This window comes from Nuphar pumila, chromosome 2, assembly GCF_984573655.1.
Source record: "Nuphar pumila chromosome 2, dmNupPumi1.hap1.1, whole genome shotgun sequence".
Classification (NCBI taxonomy): Eukaryota; Viridiplantae; Streptophyta; class Magnoliopsida; order Nymphaeales; family Nymphaeaceae; genus Nuphar; species Nuphar pumila.
In genome coordinates this window covers 52,738,244-52,760,934 of record NC_143250.1, presented here as the reverse complement: position 1 = coordinate 52,760,934, position 22,691 = coordinate 52,738,244, and the positions used below count along the sequence as shown (strand labels likewise).

At 38.5% G+C, this 22,691-nt stretch overlaps 1 protein-coding gene across 1 annotated transcript in view; it reads left to right on the top strand.

Annotated features, from left to right (window-relative positions):
- The window catches only part of LOC149845475 (fanconi anemia group F protein (FANCF)), a 43,471-nt gene that overhangs the window by 3,615 nt on the left and 17,165 nt on the right, over positions 1–22,691 (top strand). Inside the window, exons 4-6 of the mRNA XM_089995767.1 lie at positions 16,494–16,695; positions 17,722–17,892; positions 18,147–18,247. Of these exons, the coding sequence (XP_089851893.1) occupies positions 16,494–16,695; positions 17,722–17,892; positions 18,147–18,247 (474 nt within the window). The remainder of the gene's footprint in view (positions 1–16,493; positions 16,696–17,721; positions 17,893–18,146; positions 18,248–22,691) is intronic.

The following is a 22,691-nucleotide window of genomic DNA, read 5'->3' as shown; positions in this document are numbered from 1 at the left end:
AAGATATGTATCGTATTGTAAAAAATCATATTTTTTAAAAAAAAATAAAAATTCTAAAAATTCATAAAAAATTAGCAGAAATTCTAAAAAAACATAACACATAAAACAGTGATGAAATGCACAAAATGCAACTATACAATCACGTGTAAAGCATTTATGTCTATATGTGCTACATAACACATCATCAATCATCAAATCTTACAAGAATAATGCAAAATAGTAATATCTTCAATTAAGAACATGCCACAAGATTCATCAAAAAACATAAAAAACAAGTTTATGAATACTTAACACTTACAAATTGCAATACATAACTAAGTTTTTAAAAAGTATACCATCAATCATCATCAATATCGTTATCTTCTTGTTCTTCTTCTCCTCTTTCTTTGACATTCAAATCATCTCCAATATAAGTGGGGTCTTCGTCATCTACGTTCTGAGCTCCCTCCACATTTATCCATTGAATGTCCTATTCATTCAGGAGGTCTGCTTCTTGAACTCATTCATTTAATACATCGAAGTTCTCTAAACTGATGGGATTAAACTGTTCTTTATTTCTCCCTGATCACAACTTTTATATTTGTCTAAAAAGATAACATAAAAATTTAAAATTAGTTGAGTTTTGTATGCATAAAAAAATATTAAATAACATATGAATATGACAAATAAACTTTATAAATTTAAAATTACCTTTGCCTCGGTCATAAGTTATAGCGAACGTACACGAGGTCATTGAGCCTTTTGTGCTATAATTTGTTTATTCGCTTTGTATGAATCTACTCAAAGATGCTTCATTTTCTTTTGCATCTACTTGCATTGCATGTTTGACTTAGGATGCGAATAGCAAAAACTCTTAGGTTTGAAACATTACTCCCAAACCTAGTCCACCACATCTCCGAAAAAAAAAAAGAAAATGAAAAATCAATAAGACAATAACTGATACAAATCATATAATCATACAAAACATCATAACTAAATAACAATATGAAATTAAAATTGAAATACAACAAACAACAACTACGCCTTCATCCCAAAACAATTGGGGTCGGCGATATGAACCAAAAAAGAAAATCATTCTGGGTCTTCCACATGAATCCTTCTCCTCCAATCATTTCTATCCAATGCCATATCCTCGGTGAGGTTCAAAGCATTCATATCCTTTCTTATCATCTCCATCCAAGTCTTCTTAGGCCTACCCCTCATGGAACTGCCCTTCGATTGACAGATCTTGTTGTTGAGGAAATCTAGAAGAGTATGGGAAGGGAGGAAGAAGAGAACTCGTGCTTTTTGGGAATCAACAACCTCTCATTTCATTCGATCGGCTGCGATAATCCTTAATTATATTAAATAGGGTTACAACCTTTTTACAAGGACAAAAATGCCCTGTATAAGAAAAGTAAAATACAACATTATAAAACTCGATATGGATATGGATCCAATAAGGGATCCAATTCCATTCATATTCTAATACCCTCCCTCAAGTTGTGCATGGGAGTAAACCATGTGCAACTTGTTCTTCAGATACCAGAAACGGTTCCTTGTGAGACCTTTTGTGAACACATCAACGACTTGGTCTTCTGAAGACACATAAACTGGTTCAATTTCTTTGGATGCTATCTTTTGTCTGATGAAATGTTGGTCAATCTCGTTATGCTTGGTCCGACTGTGATGAACAGGGTTGATTGCAATTTGTATGACACTTTTATTATCACACATAAGATTTGAACTTGAGACATTCTCTCCCATCTTTGCAAGTAGATGCCTAATCCAGGTCACTTCAACTGTGGCAACTGCCATAGATCTATACTCAGCTTCTGTGCTAGATCTTGCCACAACCTTCTGTTTTCTGTTGCTCCATGAGATGAGATTTTTTCCAATAAAAACACAGTACCCTGAAACAAATGTCCTTTCATCTGGGTCCCCTGCCCAGTCTGCATTTGTGTAAGCCAATATCTCATGTTTTGGTGTGCCACATGAAGACTGAACATATGTGAGTCCATCACCCACCGTGCCTTTTAGATAGCGAAGAATACGTTTGACGACATCCATGTGACCAGTTTTCGGTCTATGCATGAACTGAGATACTTGATTTACAGAATATACGATATCTGGTCTGGTAAAAGTGAGGTACTGTAACATACCCACTATACTGCGGTACTTGCTTGCATCAGGATACAACTCACCATCACAAATGCTGAGCTTTTGATTGACAACACTGGGTGTAGGCAGAGGTTTGCAATTTGTCATTCCTGCTTTGGCCAGAAGATCAAGAGTATATTTGTGTTGAGTCAATGACATTTTTCCATCTTATCTGTCCACCTCTACACCAAGAAAATATCTCAGTTCCCCAAGATCTTTCATCTTGAACCGCATACTTAGTAGCACTTTAATTCGCTGAATGTGGTTAGGAGCATTACCAGTGATTACGATATCATCAACATATATGAGTAGGAAAACCACAGTGGTTCCATCCTTGTATGTGAATAGAGAATGATCTAGTTGGGACCGGATGAAACAGTGGTTCTGAATTTCTAAGGAGAAGCTTTCAAACCAAGATCTGGAGGCTTGCTTTAAGCCATACAATGCTCTGGTTAATTTACATACATATTCCTTTGGGTCTCCCTCTGCGTAACCTTGAGGTTGCTCCATGTAAACCTCTTCTTTTAAGTCCCCATGCAAAAATGCATTTTTAACATCAAATTGACTAAGAGTCCACTCATGTTCAATTGCCAGACCAAGAATAATACGAATAGTTCCCATTTTCACGACTAGGCTGAATGTCTCCTCGTAATCTTGACCGTATTCTTGAGTAAAACCTTTGGCAACGAGGTGTGCTTTGTATCGTTCAATGCTACCGTCCGGTTTATATTTAATCTTATAAACCCATTTTGAGCCAACAACATTTTTATCTGGGGGACGCCCAACTATCTCCCATGTTTGACATTCATAAAGCGCCTCAATTTCCTTATTCATCGCTTCAATCCATTTGTTAGAATGAATAGTTTGACAAAAACCAAGTGGTTCTTCGTGTTTTTCAATCTTGGATAGAAAAACCTGAAAATCCATTGAAAAATTATTATAACTCACCCACTTTTCAATAGGATGCCTTATTCTGCCAGATCTTCTTGGTGCCTCTCCGTTATTGGACAAGGCCACGTGTTCTCCAGCAGGCACATCTGTTTGCTCTTTGAGCCTCCTGGTATAGACATTTCCTTTGTATCTCAGACATTCTATTCTTGATGCCTCATCACATGTGCTTTCGGAAGCCAGATTAGTGTGTTCCGCAGCATGTGAAATAAGTTCAGCACTGAGCCATGGATCATACCAATTATCAGTAGTGTCAATATGTTCACGATTGTGATCCGCTTTATTCCCCAGAAAACTATTTTCATCAAAAACCACATTTCTGGAAATTCGAATTCTTTTACTTGCAGGATCATAGCACCTGTGACCTTTGTGTTCATCTGGATAACCAACAAATTGGCATATAGAGGCTTTGTCCTGAAATTTAGTTCTCATGGATCTATCAATATGTACATAACATATGCATTCAAAAACTCGTAGCTCATCATAATCTGGATGTACACCATGGAGAACATAATAGGGAGACTGATTTTCAAGGATGGGCATAGGAAGGCGATTTATCACATGAGTGGCAGTATGAAAAGTTTTTGTCCAAAGACTAACAGGGACGTTAGAACCATGCATCATGCTCATTGCACTTTCCACAATATGTTTGTGTTTGCGTTCAGCAATTCCATTTTGCTGTGGAGTGTACGGGAAAAAAACTCTACGATGTATCCCGTTATCTTGGAAAAAATCTAAAAATTCTTTGGAGGAATACTCACCACCTCCTTTATATTGTAGAATTTGAATATTTTGAGAGAATTGGGTTTTAACATAGGCATGTAAATGACGAAAAATAAGACAAACCGCTGAATTGTGTTTCATGAAGAATATCCAGGTAAACCAAGAAAAACTGTCAATAAAGGATACATAATATTTACTTCCAAAAGAGGAAACATTGGGGGTTGGGCCCCAAACATCAGAATATATTATCTCAAAAGTCATGAAGGTTCTTTTATTTATTTGATAAAAAGAAAGTACATGACTTTTGCAGACTTGGCAACTGGAACACATTTTATTCTTCAACGAAGATGAAACAGACTCTGGAAGGAAACCATTGGACACTAATTTTTCAATAAAAACTTGATTACAATGACCAAGACGGGAATGCCAAAGTTCTGACTTATTATATTAGGATATACTGAAAACACTTGTAGAGGCGTGATCGGATTTGGGGGGCTTCAGAACAGTGGAGGTTGGATCTTTATTGAAGATATACATATTTCCATGTCGCTCTCATTTAGCGAACATCTTTTTCGTTTGAAGATCCTTGACAAAGACAGAAGTAAGAGTGAATTCAACAGATGAATTGGTAGAATCAACAAGCTTAGAAACAGAGACAATGTTTTTCTTTATATTTGGTGCATGAACAACATTAGATAAAGGAATGGATGAGGATGCAGACAAAGGGATGAGGCGTTGCCTACATTTGAAATAGGGTGGTGAGTCCTATCTCCAGTTACAATATTAGATTTACCAAAATAGGGGATTAAAGTAGAGAACTTACCTGCATTGCCAGTGACATGAGCTGCTGCCCCAGAGTCAACATACCATATTCCATCATCATTCTGTTTCAGGTTCAGGTTAGCCATAACAGACAAGAGAAGGTCCTTAGCATCATCATGAACCCGAAAGATACCCGCAGATCCTGATTTAGCAACATTTCTATTGTTTTGTATTCTATTGCGGTTTTGAGGATTTTGGGGATTGAACCAGCAGTTGGCTTTGATGTGGCCACGTTTGTTGCACTGATAGCAAATGGGAACACTCTTGCTGTTTTGACTTCCTGTAAATGAATTGGGTGATCCATTGGGAGTGGGGAGCAATCCTCGTCCTCCTTGCCCACCCCTCCCTCTTCCTCGTCCTTCACCAAAATAATTGTTTGCACGTCCGCGCCCTAAACTAAAGCCTGTAGCAAGGACTTCATGAGAATCAGATTGTCCACTTGTTTCACCTGTTAAACCCTTCAACGTGGCCTCATATTGTAACATCTTGGCTCACAAATCTTCAAAGCTAAGGAGCTCAGGTAGACATAACAAAGAGGTCACAAACATATGATATTCTTGTCCCAATGCATTCAATGTCTGTTGAACCATGTCTCGATCTGATACCTTACACCCCACCGCAGCCAGCTCATCAGTGATACTCTTGACTTTGTTTAGGAATTCCATAATAGTCATAGTCCCCTTTTTGAGTAATTGGAATTCACGCTTAAGGTACATGATTCTACCTTCTGAAATCTGTGAGTATGTATGAACCATTCTTTCCCACAGCTCCTTGGCAGAGCAATCATCAGAAATGGCAATAAGAACTTCCTAGGATAAGGTGGAGGTAATATATGCAATTAGAGCTTGGTCATGTTTTATCCAGGAAACAAAATCAGGGTTTCGAGTGAGTTTAGTCGAGATAGCTTCACCTGCATCTTTAATTTCCTGCACAACAAATTTTGACGGGGCTGGGACAGATCCATCCAAGTGTCCAAAGAGGTCCTGACTTTTAATAAAAGGAATAATTTGTCTTTTCCAGGTCAAGAAGTTATTGTTATTGAGTTTCTTTGAAACAAGTTGACCCAAAAAGCTAGAAGAAAGAGCAGATTGGGAAAAAGAAGAGTCCATGATCGGATTGAGACCAAAGAGTTTTTTTTTTTTTTGAGATCAGGCAAACTGCAGGCTAACGATGTTGTTAGTAGAATCCAAATATCTCAAATAATATGTTGACGTGATTCAAACCAAGAAGCATATGTTGAAACTAATGTGTAACGTGATACAGAAAAGATACCCTCAACGAAATACGCAGATCAGAGTCCAAGGAATCAGCCAAAACGTATTGATTTTCTGATGTTAAAGACAATAACCCAGAAAAATGATGATTTAACAGCAACCCAGAAAAATAATATGAATGAAATAAAGCTAAACAGGATCGTATCACGTTTTAACAGCAACAATGAAATAAAACTAAACAGGATCGTATCACGTTTTAACAGCAACCTAGAAATACAAAGAATATCAGAAGAGACGTTAAAAGAAAAGAAGGAGATGTTAAGAGGGAGGAAGAAAGGAAATAGACAAGGGGTTTGAGGGAAAAGAATAGCAGAGGAAGAAAAGAAGAAAAGGTAAGAGGACGGTGGAAGAAGGGTTTGGATTTTTTTTTGAAGCAAACCTCTTTGACGCACTTTTCTGGAAGAGTCTGATGATGCCTTTAGGCTCTCTGCTCTGATACCATCGTAGAACTGCCCTTCGACTGGCAGATCTTGTTATTAAGGAAATCTAGAAGAGTATGGGAAGGGAGGAAGAAGAGAACTCGTGCTTTCTGGGAATCAGCAGCCTCTCATTTCATTCGATAGGCTGCGGTAATCCTTAATTATATTAAATAGGGTTACAACCTTTTTACAAGGACAAAAATGCCCTGTATAAGAAAAGTAAAATACAACATTATAAAACTCGATATGGATATGCATCCAATAAGGGATCCAATTCCATTCATATTCTAATAACCCCAACCTCTTTTAACTAATATATTTTCCCATTTCTCCATCCTTCTAACTAGAGCATCATTAGGCCTTCGCCGATTATGTCCAAACCACCGTAAACGATTCTCTCTCATCTTATTTTCAATGGATGCAACGCCTACCTTCTTACGTATCTCCTCGTTTCAAATCTTTTCTTTTATTGTATTTTCACACATCCATCTAAGCATACGCATCTCAGCTATACCCATTTCCATTTTTTGAATATGATGTCTCTTGGCAACCCAACATTTCGTACCATGTAGTAAAGCGGGCCTAATTGTCGTCCTATAAAACTTTCCCTTCAACCGCAATGGCATTCTACGATCGCACAACACTCAAGTTGCACTTTTCCATTTCATCCACCCAACATTTATCGTATGATTTACATCTCCATCAATTTCTCCATACTTTTGAATGATAGATCCCAAATATTTGAAACAGTCATCCACCGGTATTTCTTGCTCACCAAGCTTCACTACACTCCCATCACTACTTCGTTGCTTACTAAACCGACATTCCATATATTTTGTCTTACTCTTACTCAACTTAAAACCTCTTGCTTTCAATGTCTGTCTCCATAATTCTAACTTAGCATTAACCCCAGCTCTAGACTCATCAATCAAAACAATATCATCAGCAAACAACATACACCACGACACATTTTCTTGAATTGATCTCGTAAGCTCATCCATCACTATAGCAAATAGGAAAGGGCTTAATGCATATCCTTGATGTAACCCAACCGTTATAGGAAAATTGGTTGTCACCCCTCCACAAGTGCGGACATTGGTTACTCATCCACTCCCATATACGAATCTGGTGATACCCACTTTTTAAATCGATTTTGGAGAAAATGGCAGCACCAGCTAACATGTCAAACATATCATCCAAACGAGGGATGGGAAAATGGTATTTGACAGTGATGCGATTGATCGCTCGACTATCTACACACATGCGCATGGACCAATCTTTCTTAGGGGTGAGTAGGGTGGGTATTGCGCAAGGGCTCACACTCTCACGAATAAAACCTTTTTGCAGTAAATCCTGAATCTGCCTCAACAACTCGGCATGCTCAGATGAGTTCATGCGATATGCGGGGACGGGGAGGTTAGGAAGACTCGACCCTAGAACAAAATCAATAGCATGCCGCACAACTCGCATGGAAGGAAGGCCATCTGGGAGGTCATCTGGCATAATATCGTGAAACTCCTCAATAAGGGGCGCGATGTCCATGGGAACAGGCAATGACGTACTCGTCGACGACTTAGCCACCAGGGCATAACAATAACCATCCTCCCGACAATGGCTCAAGAAAGACCGGTAGGATAGGCCTGCAAGCCGGGAAACTGGCTTAGGCTTATCCACCGTGGGAAACTCGGTCTCCTTGATGGGGAGAAGGACTATCTTATGACCCTTAAACATGAACGAGTACGTGTTCCTACGGCCATCATGAATGGTCTTGCGATCAAATTGCCAGGGACGTCCCAAGAGGATGTGACACGTGTTCATGGGGGCTACATCACACCACACCTCATCGTGGTAATGCTCCCCCATGAAAAACCGGACTAGACAACACTGGGTGATAAGGACCTCGTTTCTCTTCTTGAACCATGTCATCTTATAAGGTTGGGGCAGTTTCTCCGTTTTTAGGTTCAAGGTGGATACGACACTCTCGGATACCATATTCTCGCACGCCCCAGTATCAATGATAACATCACACGCGTGCCCCTCACAGTTGCACCGGGTTGTAAAAATGTTATTCCTCAACCATTTTGTCGGGGCCGACTCCCGGGGTGCGGTCAAAACATGACGAATGGACAACAAATTTTCGACGTTGCCATCGAACTCTACGACTTCCCTCTCGTCATCTCCTTCAACAAACGACTCACCCTCGCTCTCACTATCGGACGTTGACTTAACAATGCCCTCTACGAAATGTATGTTCTTGCTCACGGTGGGGCACTTGGACGCAACATGACCTAACTCCTGACACCTAAAACAACGAATGGTAGACTCACTGGGCTTGGCTTTGGATCTGGTGTGGTAAGCGGGTCTGGACTGGTCGGGTTTGCTAGGGTCAACTCTAGGGGTGGACTTTGAGTCTTCCTTCCTAGGGGAGCTCGCTCCCCTGCTAGGGAAACTCGACTTGGGTCGACTGGACTGGTCACTACTGGAGACTCAATAATCCTGCCTCATTTTCAACTTCTCCTCGATGTTCTTGACATAACTGCTTGCCTGATCTAGAGACTCGACTGTGACACAACTGAAGTCATCAGAAATAGCAGGACGAAGACCAGAAATATACCTCGTGACCTGCTGGCCAGCGGTCTCCTCGATTTGCACTCGTAGGGAAAGACGGTGGAACTCAGCAGTGTACTCCTCCACAGTTCGGGTGCCTTGACGCAAGGTAAGGTACTCCTTGTAAGCTCTCTCAGCGTGATCTGATGGCACGAACTTAGACTGCATTAACCTCTGCATCTCCTCCCAAGTCTGTACGCGCTCTAGCCCCTGCCGCTCCCTCGACCTCTGCAGCTCAACCCACCATGTCTGTTCTAGGCCTCTCAACCGAGTAGAGGCTAGGGAGACACGACGGTGCTCAGCGGCAGTGTGGTAGTCAAAGAAGAACTGGACGACATAAGACCAGTCGAAGAACTGCTCCACATCGAACCGACCTGCGAACTCTGGAAGATCCAGCTTCACCCTGTATGTGGAGGGGTGCTCTTGTGCTCTCTGCTGACGGGCCTCCACCATGCTTGTTGGGTACTCGTTCTAGAAGGCGTCATCATGACATCATCTCCTTCGTCACGATGTTGCTCTCCTGGTAACTGATGCTGATGAACTCCGACGACCTGTGGTCGGCGCTCTGGTCGTGCCGGTCCCTATTGAATCTGCGTAGGAATCTGTCTCTGTCTGGCTCGCTCGTGAGTGTGAACCATCTGCGGCCGGCATTGTGGCACCGGTATGACAGGTGGTCCTACTATAGGTGGAAGGGTTGGTCGGGTCTCGGGCTCTAGGTGGGTAGGAATGGGATAATACGGGTTTGGGTTATGGGTCGGGCTAGGATAGTGGTGTTGGGTCGGGTATGGTATTGGGTTTTGGATCAGGGATAGGTTAATGGGTTGGTTCTGGTGCGAGTATTGGGTCTGGTTGGTATAATATTGGGATGATTCGCCCGATTGGATATGGATCGGGTCTAGTCCTAAGCTACTCGTCGAACCCAGAATAGGATGGGCAGGACCCTGGATCGAGTTGTGGTGTGAAAAAGCTTGGTTCGAACTCAATCCTTGATCCATAACAAATTGGGTCTGGTTTTGACTCGTCTCAAATTCAAACTGGTGCTCCGTCCGGGTACGATACAAATTTGGGTCGGCATTGGATCCATTTTGGGGTTCAAACATAATGGGTTTGGTCTGGTTCGGGGCGAACCGTGAACCAAACCCAACTGGGTAGGTCGGGTAAGGGGGTTTGGAACTCGGACCCACTCCCGGGGACCCAAAGGGTGGACCCCAAGACCCGGGCCTGGGTCCCGTACTAGCAAAGTCTGGTCTGGACCCTCTCGGGTTCGGACCCATCCACATAGATCCGTGAACCCCTGCACGCAGGTGGGCTGCAGTAACTCCCCCACGCGCAGGCTCAGGGAAGTGGGTCACGGGCCTGTCTGTCGCTGTTGTGCCAGCAGCCTGGCCCAGCGTCACGCTGGGGCCTTGGGACCCGGATCGAAGCTGCGACACAGGCACGAGGCCAGGCCTGTGCACTAGAACTCACGCTGGGATACACGGCCAGAGCCCCGTGACTTGGTTGCCCAACACCGACAACCTGATTATTAATTGTGACAGGTCCCGCAGTGGGAGACGGTACCAGAATTGGGGTGTTGGCGTGACCAAGACAGACCGGCTGACCTGATTCAACTCTGGAAACAGGTACGTGGTGTTAGAAAGTGACTTTGAATATATTAGGTTCAATAATGAACCCATACACATGCACATGAAGTGCGAATAAACCCACTCAATGGAACAACACAAGCACATCATGTGCTAATACATAAACCCATAAAAGGGGTAAATATGACTTAAAGTCATAAGTTGAATATTATTGAAGAAAAAAGAAGAAGAGGGTAAAAACCCTATACAATGGAGCAAATGCTCCTTTAAGGAGTGATCTACACAAGGGGGAAAGATCCCTATTTATAAGCCTTAAAGGGACCACCTTGGGGGCTCCCAAAGGAGACGGAGAGCCCCCAATGGTCACATTTGTGACCGTTGGGGGCTCCCAACGTCGCTATTGGGAGGCCCCCAATATGGTACGAAAACAAAAAATAAAAAAAGAAAAAAGAAAAATATTACAATGCATATTCCAATTGGAATATGCGTAAAATGACAAATTACAGAAATACCCTTGAGGGTATTTTAGGAAGAAAATATACATATATATATATAAATAGAGATACGTATATATATATATACATTTAAGGATTATATTTCAACATACATATATGTGTACTCATACACATATTTTAACACCCCCCCTCAAACTTTGCGGGGAAACGAAAAGGTTGAAAAAGGCGCAAGACTCCAAGATGCTTCCGTAAGGATGCTATTGAAACTTGTAAATGCTTTTCTTCAATTGCTTTCTAATGGTGAACATATGTCCCGATCCATCCGAGGTACTTCCTTTTATCCTATCTCCAAGATCCTGTGGAATAACAACAAAGAAACAAGTAAAACATATCTTTGCACTTTACTCAAATGGAACATTTCTAACAAGATTAATTGAAACCATATCGGATGACACATCCGCAAAACAATGGTGCAAAAATATAACTTATGCATAGAAATTTGAAGCACATGATAGGATAATTATTTTAGCATGAAAAGTAAATTTAGAAAACCAAAGTTTCAAAATCATACATCATGTTAAAGAGTGAGCGGAAGCAAATTATGCGGAAAATGAATTGCAAGAATGCATAATGCATTCATAAGGTTCAACATTGGACAAACATAACTCCATAATGGAGAATAACACAATGGTTCCCTAAGGGACACCACAGTAAGCCTACGAAGAGGCATAAGTTACATATGCTTTATTGAATGAGAGCCTAAAAGGCCATAAAGAGCATATGCATATACTATCATGAAATGAATTAATACTTAAAGGAATCATTAATGAGCTCCAAACATGTAATGAAGTGCCAAACAAGAGAAACGAAGTCTTCAAGCATACTTTAGACAAAATAAACACAAGAGTTCACAAGGTTTTAAATCCATTTACGAGGCAAAACGAAGAGTGTTATTTGAGTAGAGAATCTTACCCATTTAGGAAAATCTCACTCAATTGACAAAAAACACTATAAGCTACTAGATCAAGAATATAAATATAATGTCATTAAAGGTCCAAGACACACACAAAGGTGTGCAAAAGAATCTCTTGTCTACATATAATAATACTTGAAATGAGTGCATCTACGACAAGAACAAGAGAATACACGCCAACATGGACAAAAAACATCTCTTGTCTACGTAAAAATACACTCAAAACCAAGTATGTTCAGCTACTAGAACAAGAGTAACAAGTCAACCATGGGCTAAAACACAATACATCTCTTGTCTATATAAGATGACACTTGAAATGAGTGAAATAAGCCAACCATGGGCATACATCTCAGCGACTAGAACAAGGACACAAATGCCAACATAGGCTAAAATCACACACCATGGTGTGAATCAACGTGCCTTGAATCTACATATAATAACACTCAAGACAAGTGTGTTCAGCTACTAGACCAAGAGAGCAAAAGCCAACAAAGGGCTACCAACACACGAAGGTATAATAAAATTCTTGTCTACATATGATGACACTTAGATAAGGGGCATAAAATGAGAAGACTTTTGATGCAATAAAACTTGTAATGAAAAAATATAAATAAAACCTTGAAATAATATTCTTCAAAAAGAATACCCATAACAATATCATTTTGGAATAAATGTGTGAATATACAGACACCAAGAACACTTGTGCACAAAAGCACAAAACATAAATGTGCAAATGCACTCATATGATTCATAAACAATAAAAGGTTGGGCAATAATCCTCAAAACCTTGATTTTGATATACCTTAAAACATTTAAGGTTTCAAACACCATATATCCATCACATTTACATGTAAATGAGAGCATTCATTAGATCAATGGTGAAAAGAGAAAAAATGAGTGACACACTCATAATTAGAGATCATATAACAAATCATTTTAGAGTCCCAAGGTGCCCATAACTCACCTCAACAACCATCTATAATATGGCAAGTGGACAATCTAGAATGATATAACACGAGGTGCCCATAACTCACCTCAACAAACATCTCTAATATAACAATAATAAGGCCAAAACAATTATCATTAAAAAAACATGTGATGGACAAATATAAATACCACAAAAAGGCAATAAACACTTTAGGAATCACTTTTCAAAGAAAAGAGGACCGATTAAAAATTGAATCAAAGGTCTAATATAATCAATCACAATAATATGCTTTATAACAACAATTTTGCATAAACACGAATTATGCTTAATCTTCAAAAGAAGTCATTTATACAAAAAAGACTTATTATGCAACTAACACAATTATGAAATATTAAGCAACATCATGCGTAAGAACCGATTTGGAATAATCAAAAAGTCAAAAACAAGCCTCAACTATGATAGATATAAAGTGCAATTAAATGCACACCAAATGATAATAGATGCACTTTTATGCAATGCAAGATTTTTAAATGACAATAATCTTGAATGAGCAAATAACAAACTTAGGCCAATATAGGCATTCATAAAGATGGTGAAGTTTGAAAATCTTATGAAATCCACTATTGTAACTTTAAAAAATGATGCTCACAACCAATCTCAAAAGATCCACAAAGGGTTACAAGTATTAATGAATCTTCGAAGGATATTATGCAAGGGAAAAGATACTCACAAACAATCATGAAATCTTCATAAAAGAGTATATACTCACAAGAAGATTATAAGGACCGAAAGGCTCCTTAAAAAGAGCTCAAAAAACACACAAAATTCCCAAAGAAGGGGGAAACTCCACTAAAGTGAGAGAAATCCCAACAAAGAAGAATAATAGATTTATTAAAAAACCTTATGATAAAGTAAGATTGTACTATGGCATAAATCTATAAAATTAAACATTTATTGAGGAAAAATTCAAAAGCTCTTAAGTTTTATCAAAAAACATGACTTAATAGATTATTACCAACTCCTAATGTAATAAGTACGCAACAAACATTAGTGAAGACCATAAATTTTATAATGAGACAAGCTCTTTAAATCAAATTGAAAAATCTTTTAAGAGTATAAAGATGCAAAGAAAATCACCATATTCCATAAGACTATTTTAAAACTTAATTCAACCGGAATTATAAAAAAAAAAACTTTTTAATTAAATGTTGCTCATATAAAAAAGACACATTAGGTAAGTGAATCAAAACTTATTAAGGAATTTTTTATATATGTCAAGCATTTTTCGAAAAACTACATCTCACAAACATTTTAATCTTAACATACCTTTCTTTAAAGACTTACCATATATAAAAGGTATTCTTATAAACAAAGTTAGGTTTAAAATATAAATTCAAGGCTCCAATGGTCATAAATTTTTACCGACCCATTAAGTTTTGAGCAATCATATATCTAATTTTTCGTCAAACAAGTTATCATTTTAAAATTTTTCAAAGAAAACATACGAAAAAATATATATACGAAAAAGATTCAATAGAGTATCAAGTAACTCAAATTTTTATAAAAAGACATAATGACAAAGAGTACACATAAAAAAAGAACATATTAAATTCTTCATACAATACTTAAAGAAATAGAATGCATACCGAATAACTTTAAGAAAGAAAAGAGAGAGAAATGAATACTTCATCATTTTTCTTTAAAAATTTCTTGAATATCATGCTTCCCGATGCACCAAAGAGCAACTCGATCTCAACCTTGCTCTGATACCATGTTAGAAAGTGACTTTGAATATATTAGGTTTAATAATGAACCCATACACATGCACATGAAGTGCGAATAAACCCACTCAATGGAACAACACAAGCACATCATGTGCTAATACATAAACCCATAAAAGGGGTAAATATGACTTAAAGTCATAAGTTGAATATTATTGAAGAAAAATGAAGAAGAGGGTAAAAACCCTATACAATGGAGCAAATGCTCCTACAAGGAGTGATCTACACAAGGGGGAAAGATCCCTATTTATAAGCCTTAAAGGGACCACCTTGGGGGCTCTCAAAGGAGACGTTGGAGAGCCCCCAACGGTCACATTTGTGACCGTTGGGGGCTCCCAACGTCTCTATTGGGAGGCCCCCAATATGGTACGAAAAACAAAAAAGAAAAAAAGAAAAAAGAAAAATATTACAATGCATATTCCAATTGGAATATGCGTAAAATGACAAATTACAGAAATACCCTTGAGGGTATTTTAGGAAGAAAAAATATATATATTTATATATATATATATAAATAGAGATACGTATACATATATGTATACGTATCTTTATATATATATATATATATATATAAATATATATGTGTACATTTAAGGATTATATTTCAACATACATATATTTGTACTCATACACATATTTTAACACGTGGCTGTCTGCGCCGTCACCCAAGTTTGCTCATGTTTTTCACATTGAAGTCACGCGCGCATCTCCTGATGACTCAATGATCACGAGTCGATCTTCAATCCCATCGATGCGCTTCGACATTCCGGCTACCTCCTTGCCTACGCGCTATAGGTTTTCCTGGATCTTCGTCACCATGTCAAGCACCCGCAGCATTGGATCTTCGACGCCGGTTTCCTCCCACTCCTTGTCACTTGCTGGATCAGTCCTCGCCTCATGAGACATCACGTTGTTGAAGGAGGAACCCTAAGCTCTGATACCACTTTGATGCAGGAGGGCACGATGTTTTCATGAGACATATGTCGACGCTGCTGCTCTTCGACACAACGACAGAAAATGAAGATCACGTAATAGGCCTGACGCGGACGTTGATCTTTTGGTGCACAATCAGTCGTGCAACAGCAAATAAATCAAATGAAATGCTGAGCAAGGATCAGATCAATAGATCCGGCCAACAGTTTATTCAATGGACTGATATAGATTACAATGAACAAGGGAAAATAACAAACAAACTAATAACTAATGGCTGGATGCAAGAAACAAACGAAATAACGTGAAGGAAAAGAAACGCTGCTATGAACCAACAGAAGGAAAGAGGCAGGCTACGGTAAATTCCATATGCTACCCCCTGCATGCAACCCTATGATGGTCATTTAAAGGCTTCAGCTGGATCCGGGTCTCGGGTCCAGTCCCGGACCCGAAACAACTTCTGAGTGCTGCTGGATCTGGGGCGTCCCGGCCTGTACTCTCTGTGCTCGTCTGGAGTAGGTACGCAGAGGGACCTCTTTTCCGCGTCTCGGTACGGGAATCTGGATCGGATCCACTACTTGGGTCCGATCTCCAATCCCATGGTGCAAATCCGGTCCACTGCTTGGGTCAGGCTGTATGGATCCGGGTCCATCCTGCTCTGCATCAGTTCTTTACTGCATGTCTTCAATATGTCTCATCTCTATGGTTGTGTTAAGACATTATGTAAATGGTAAGCAGTTTCTAGTGCCCTTAAATATATCTTGTTTACTTGTATTACTTGTATATTTGTTTTAAGTTTATTTTGACATGTACCGGTTGTTAGTATTAAACTGAGAGCTGGCATTACTGAGCCATTTTCTGAGTTGCTTTTGTGGTAAGTTAAATAAATTTATTCTTGTAATTCTTTTCAGGAAAATGGAGAGAACAGTGGGACATGATCGATGGAAACAATGGAGATCAAGTTGTCTATCCTATTTGCTTAATAAGAGAACCCTCAACTTGATATCTGGAGTAAGCCTAATTTTTTGTTGTCCAAAGACTCAATGGGTTCAAGCTCTAGAGTCCTTGAGGGCTTCAACCATTAACCAAAATGGTGATCTGCTTGAGATGATTGTAAGTTGGTGTTGTTGCCAATCAAATTGAAAAAATACCTGTGGTTGTATTTTCTATGATTCAATAATCTATGAGTTTCAGGATAATACAAATAACCATACACACACAAATATGTAACACATGACTGCATAATAAACAGTCTTTCATATACTATCTAGTTATCATGACATTATCAAATTCTCATCACAAAATCCATACGACTACAAAAAAGAACTATATATGCCTACAAGTTCACATTAATATATACGAATTAGCATGTCAAGTTTACTGTTGTATCAACTTATACATATCAAGTTTATCATTCACCATGTAGAATTTCGCAAGAAAGTTATTGAATGAAAATGGGTGAGGTTGTTTTGTCCATAAATTTGGTTCTAAAAACTGCTTTCTGGTGCTTTGTCATTATGGTGTGGCGATTGATATTAGTAGCAAATTTGGCTATTCATGAAAGGGGCAGTCATACAAATGAAGGAAATTGTTAAGGCGCTCAGTGGTTTACATAACTCTATTCTTTCAACAATATACTGAGAACTTGAAGCTTTTTGTATAATCTTTTCAGGATAGCCAATTTCATTCATTCTTGGTGGTTTTTCTAGAAATTTAACGGTTGATGATGTAGCTTGCCTGCTAATTTTGAATATTGATCAATCTATTTGAGAAAGCAGCATATGCAGTTGAGCCATTTTTTTGGTGTATTTGGATGATTGGACATACAACACCATACTTCAGCGATAGCAATGATGCTAATGCATGTTTACTTTTGCATTGGCCTTCCACTAGTTTTGTCAATTGCTTTTCAACCTGTTTGTCTTTGTATCCACCAACTGATAATTGGATAAAGAATCTAGTTTCTTCTTTCAAGTTTTGTCTTTATTTCTATTGTTGTGTATTATATGCTGGAATGTGATCAAGCATCTTAGGAATACTCTTCCTGATGATAAAGGCCTGCATGTACCTTAGAAGATGGCTGGCCTTGGTTGTGATAATGGAAATGGTTGCTGATGAATGTTGTTAACAACTTAACAGGAGCTTTGCTTATTAGGATTAGTGTCAAGAACATGGAATCGACTGATTGAACAGTTCACATCATGTTTTTATGAAGTTATATCTGTCTCAAAGCTCTACCATGATGTGCACAGTTTACTTCAAGAAAGGTCACGATTTTTTGATCCTGCTAAGCAAGCGACGAATAGTAAGGTATATCTACATATCTTAGACTAAGCAAAAGCCTGGTGTACTCCAAAGCATAGCTAAATCATGGTTTGTCTTTCTTTATGCAGAAATCTGTGAAAATGCACCCTTTTTGTTAAAAAACTTAAAAATACATTTTCATCAAAAAAAAATGTAAAAGTGAGATGTCATCCAAAGCCTTTGATTTATGTTATCTAACATAAAATTAATGATTTCAGGATATGCTCTTATGACTTATTTTGGTGATTATAATATGCCAGGAAACTGATATTTTGGAGTATCTATCATCATTGCTGGACTCAAAACATTTCCAGTTGTGGAAATTACCCCCAGTTCTTGTGGCAGCTGGGCTCCCATCATGGTAGTATCTGATCTTTTGACCACATTGATTGAACTTCTTTGTAACTTTATATGGGGCATCCTATTGATAATCGCCACTGGTCTGCAAATTAAATTTTGCAGAACGAATATAAAAATGTTAGTATGTTGATAATGTTAAATTATGTACATAATCATATAATGTAATATATATATTATATATATATAAGGTAATACATATACATATATTAATATATATGTATATGTATCTACTTATTATATATATAAAATATATATTTCTATTTGTTTAGCCGTAGGGGTAGTTTAGTCTTTTCCTCTGTTTTACGCACATTCACATTATGAATGTGATTGTAAATTTATTTTTATTTTTATTTTTTTGTTTTTTATTTCTTTTATGTAAAGTACCAAAAGGTACCTTGGGGGGCCCACTAACATAGACGTTGGGCCCTCTCCAACGGTCACATTTGTGACCGTTGGAGGGGCTCTAACGTCTATGAGTTGTTATAAATAAGGGTTCTCCCCTTTGTATTTCTCTATGGCTTTGAGTCAAAGCCCAAGTGCTCAATAAATTGATTCCATTATTTTTATGCCTTTGCGCATTTGTGAGTTATTTGTGAGTTGTGCTTTTGTGCACAAGTGTTCTAAAGTGTTCTTATTGTGCATTCGTGCCGAGTTTATTATCAAGAATATTAAGGTCTTGATCTTAGTATCTTGTTGGAGATACTTTTACATGGTATCAGAGCCTCGTTGAAGGAGGAGGATCGTGCATCTCGTCACTTGTGAAGTACCTCGAAAAGTTTTGGAGTAAATCATCTACTTCGGGCAATATTTTAGAAGCAACTTTTGTCAAGAAAAGTTTGAAAATCCTTTAAGGTACGCATTATTTTCTATCATCTTTCCTCTCTAATGGGTGAAAAAGATTCTCACTTCTCCCTTGGGTTTAAGCTTAGTGGTTCGAACTACCATGTTTGGGCCGGCAATATGGAAGCCCATATCAAAGGGAAGGGCCTTTGGGGATACGTTCAAGGTTCCATATCGGAACCCGAACCCAAACTTTCTATCATAGAGAAAGGGGATATTAAGATTCTTGAAGGTGAAGATAGACAAAAGGCCCTAGAAGAATATTCAAAAAAGCATGATGAGTGGGAAATGAAGAACTTCAAAATATTGTCTTGGATTTTTTCATCCGTTGAAACCAAGATCAATGTCAACATCATTAAGTTTAAAAGGGCCTCCGAAGCTTGGTTGTACCTTGAAAAAATGTATACTTCAAGGGACTTATCTCACAAATATTATCTCCAAAAGAAAGCTTTGACTCTTCAACAAAACGATTTGTCTATTCGGGAATACTTTGCCGAACTATCATCTATTTGGGACGAGCTTGCTATGCTCGAACCAAAATGGAGCGGAGAAGCTATTGAATTAAGACACAAACAACTAGAGGAAGATCGATTCTTCAACTTTCTAAATGGTCTTAGACCCGAATTTGAGCAAATTTGGTCCTCTCTTCTATCCGCTTTCACATCTCCCTCTATTGAAGATGTCATCACCAAGCTAAGTCGTGAGGAAACACGAATGGGGATTAGTAAAAATAACCCAAGTATCCTTGCTACACCCTCTCAAAGTGATTATGAAGTGGCTAATGCTGTGTCAAGACCCAGAAGTAATTTGAAGACCTACAAACCACCTCATTTCAAAAATCAAGGGCAAGGAGGAAATGATCGATATGGCAAGAGAGACTATAGCAAATTAACTTGCCATTTTTGTAAAGAACCGGGGCATATCAAGCCCATTTGTCCCAAATGGAAGAAATTTCTTGCCGCGGCTTTAGCATCCCAATTTGAGGAAAGGCCTTCATCATCAAATGAGTCTCTTTCGCTTCAACAAGTTATGGATGCTCTTCAACCTCTTCTCAAAGGAGGCATTTCTAGAGCCGCTATGTCATCCTCTTCCTCTCTCGGTAAGACATCTTGGCTCCTTGATTCTGATGCTTCATTTTATATGACACCAAGTCCTTGTTTTCTTTCTGATTATTCTAAAAAATTTCTTTCATCTTTTGTCTCAACGGCGGATGGAACCAGAGTTACCGGAAACGCCTATAGAATAGGGGAAGCGCGCTTCCCCGGGACGCGCTTCGGAAGCGTGAAACGCAACGCTTCCGAAACGCGAGGGGAAGCGCAGGTTCAATTGAAGAAGCGTGTCCCCCTTTAAAGGGAAGCGCGTACCTCTTTAAAGGGGTACGCGTACCCCTTTAAAGGGGTACGCTATTATGGAAAGGTCGAATTTGCCCTTAATTTTTTTTTACACATGAATATATTTTTTACTGAGGATAAAATGGGTATTTTACAAAACTCGTGAAAAAATAAAATCGAAAGGGGCTTAGGGTTTTGTTTTTTCACGCGTATCTTCCGACTCCTCTCTCTCTCTCTCTCTCTCTCTCTCTCTCTCTCTCTCGAGTTTTCGGTGAGCTCCGAGTTCCGGCGACCTCAAAAAATTCTAGTGGCCTCCACCGACTTCCGAAGATGAAGATGTTCAGGACCTTCAGGTACGTATCTTCTCTTACCCCCCTCTCTCACGCTCTGTCACTCTCTCTATCTCGAATCTGGATCGGTCGAGTCCTTGGTGAAAAGGGGACGGCAAGAAGCAAGGGTTTGTAACTTCGGTTGGAGGGGTTGATGGCGGTTGGGTTCTGCCAACTGCGAGCCCTAGTGGGAGGAGGACCTCTCTCTGACCACCTGTGCATGGCAAGTGGCTTGGGCATGGGGGGGGGGGTGGCTCGACAGAGACACACAAAGGGAGAGAAGGTTGGGGAAGGAGGCTTCAACAGGGAGCACCACCGGTAGTGGCGTAGCTAGGATTCATGTGAGGGGGGGGGGGGGCGCAAATAGGGGTGTAGCAAGACAAAAAATTGGTGTGATAGGGGTTCAGGGGCAGCATCCTCCTTTTTTTTTTGAGATAAAATAAAAATGGCTACAATTATTAATAAAAATCTATTTCATATGGACAAATCAAACTATTTGCTGCAGTCAGGGTTGGGCTACAAAAATGGATAAAAATCTATTTCATATGGAATCAGAGTTGGGCTAGTACTGAGCTTTTAAATTTTTTTTTAACTGGACCGGGAGGCCCATATTTTGCTTTGATGAAGAGTTTTCGAGTGATATAGGGCTGGTGTCTGACTTGTGTGGTGTGAGGTTCAGCTCGTGAGTAGAGGTTTGATTCCTTCATTCTCTCTAGAAAGTACATTTAGGGAACATGGGATTGTTAGAGACTATTTGTTTCATTTTTCCGTTGCAATAACATGATGGTCTTTATCTTTTGTGTTATCATATGATGATCATTTATATTCTTATTTGAGACCCATGAATGAACAATATATTGGTTGAGAAACATTTCACATTTTGTGGTTTAACTGAGTTTATTTGGTCGTCTTTTTTAGAAATAAGGGTTAATGCAGTATTTTTTTATCATTCTTGTAGGTTTTAACTTTTAAGTCATTTTGACGATTGCTTGAATCCTGATTCCTGATCAGATTGACTGGATCACTTTTATTATTCTTTTACTGTTGGATATATATGGATTATTGATTTATTGTTTTCAATTTCAAAGTCAATGAAAAACATGTTCTGCCTCCACAAGTTGTCTTATGGTTTCATTATGGTGTTTGATCTTGCAGACTTCTAGAATCTATTCTCTCCTTGATCTCTTGAAGTGATTTTGCTTTATGTGAATTCTGAACTTACATGTTGATCAAGTGAACCAAGCGTGATAAAAGAAACAAAACAAAAGAGATACTTATAAGTATCCTATAATATATAAAAAATATATTATAGGAAAATTCTTGAATTCATATTATAAAAACATATTATACAAAATGTATACCAAGCATGATTGAGCTTATCATCCCTATTAAGTATGAATTCTTTGATATACCGAGCGTGGGCACACCCATGCTCGGCTCATTTACTCTATCAGAAGAGTGGGGCAACTAGTATGCTGCAGCTAGTTGTTTAAAATTTTAAATAAATATCATTATTGCTAGTAACAGTCGGCCAATATGAATTTTGTTTTTCTTCGTTGTTATGTTATCTTATTTTGGCATTTTTTCATAAATGCAAACTTTTGAAAGAACTTTTTTAAAAAAAAAATTTGTTTGCTTTATCATAGTATATTATAGAATCATAGATCTTTCACCTCCTTAAATGATGTTTATTTATTTGTTTTAGTAATTGGTAAATTATGAGTAATGATTTGTGTTCTTCACTCTCCATCATTTACTGTTAATAATAGCTTTTTTAAAGTGTTTTAGGTTGATTCTGATACTTTTATGATGTAGATTTATTTGCATGTTCTTTGCTTCATTAATGACCATCTCAATGTAATGAAATATGCGGAAAAGAAATGTATGTCCTACAATGGACATTCACACATAGAAATCAAAGAACAAGTCCAAAAGAGGACATACA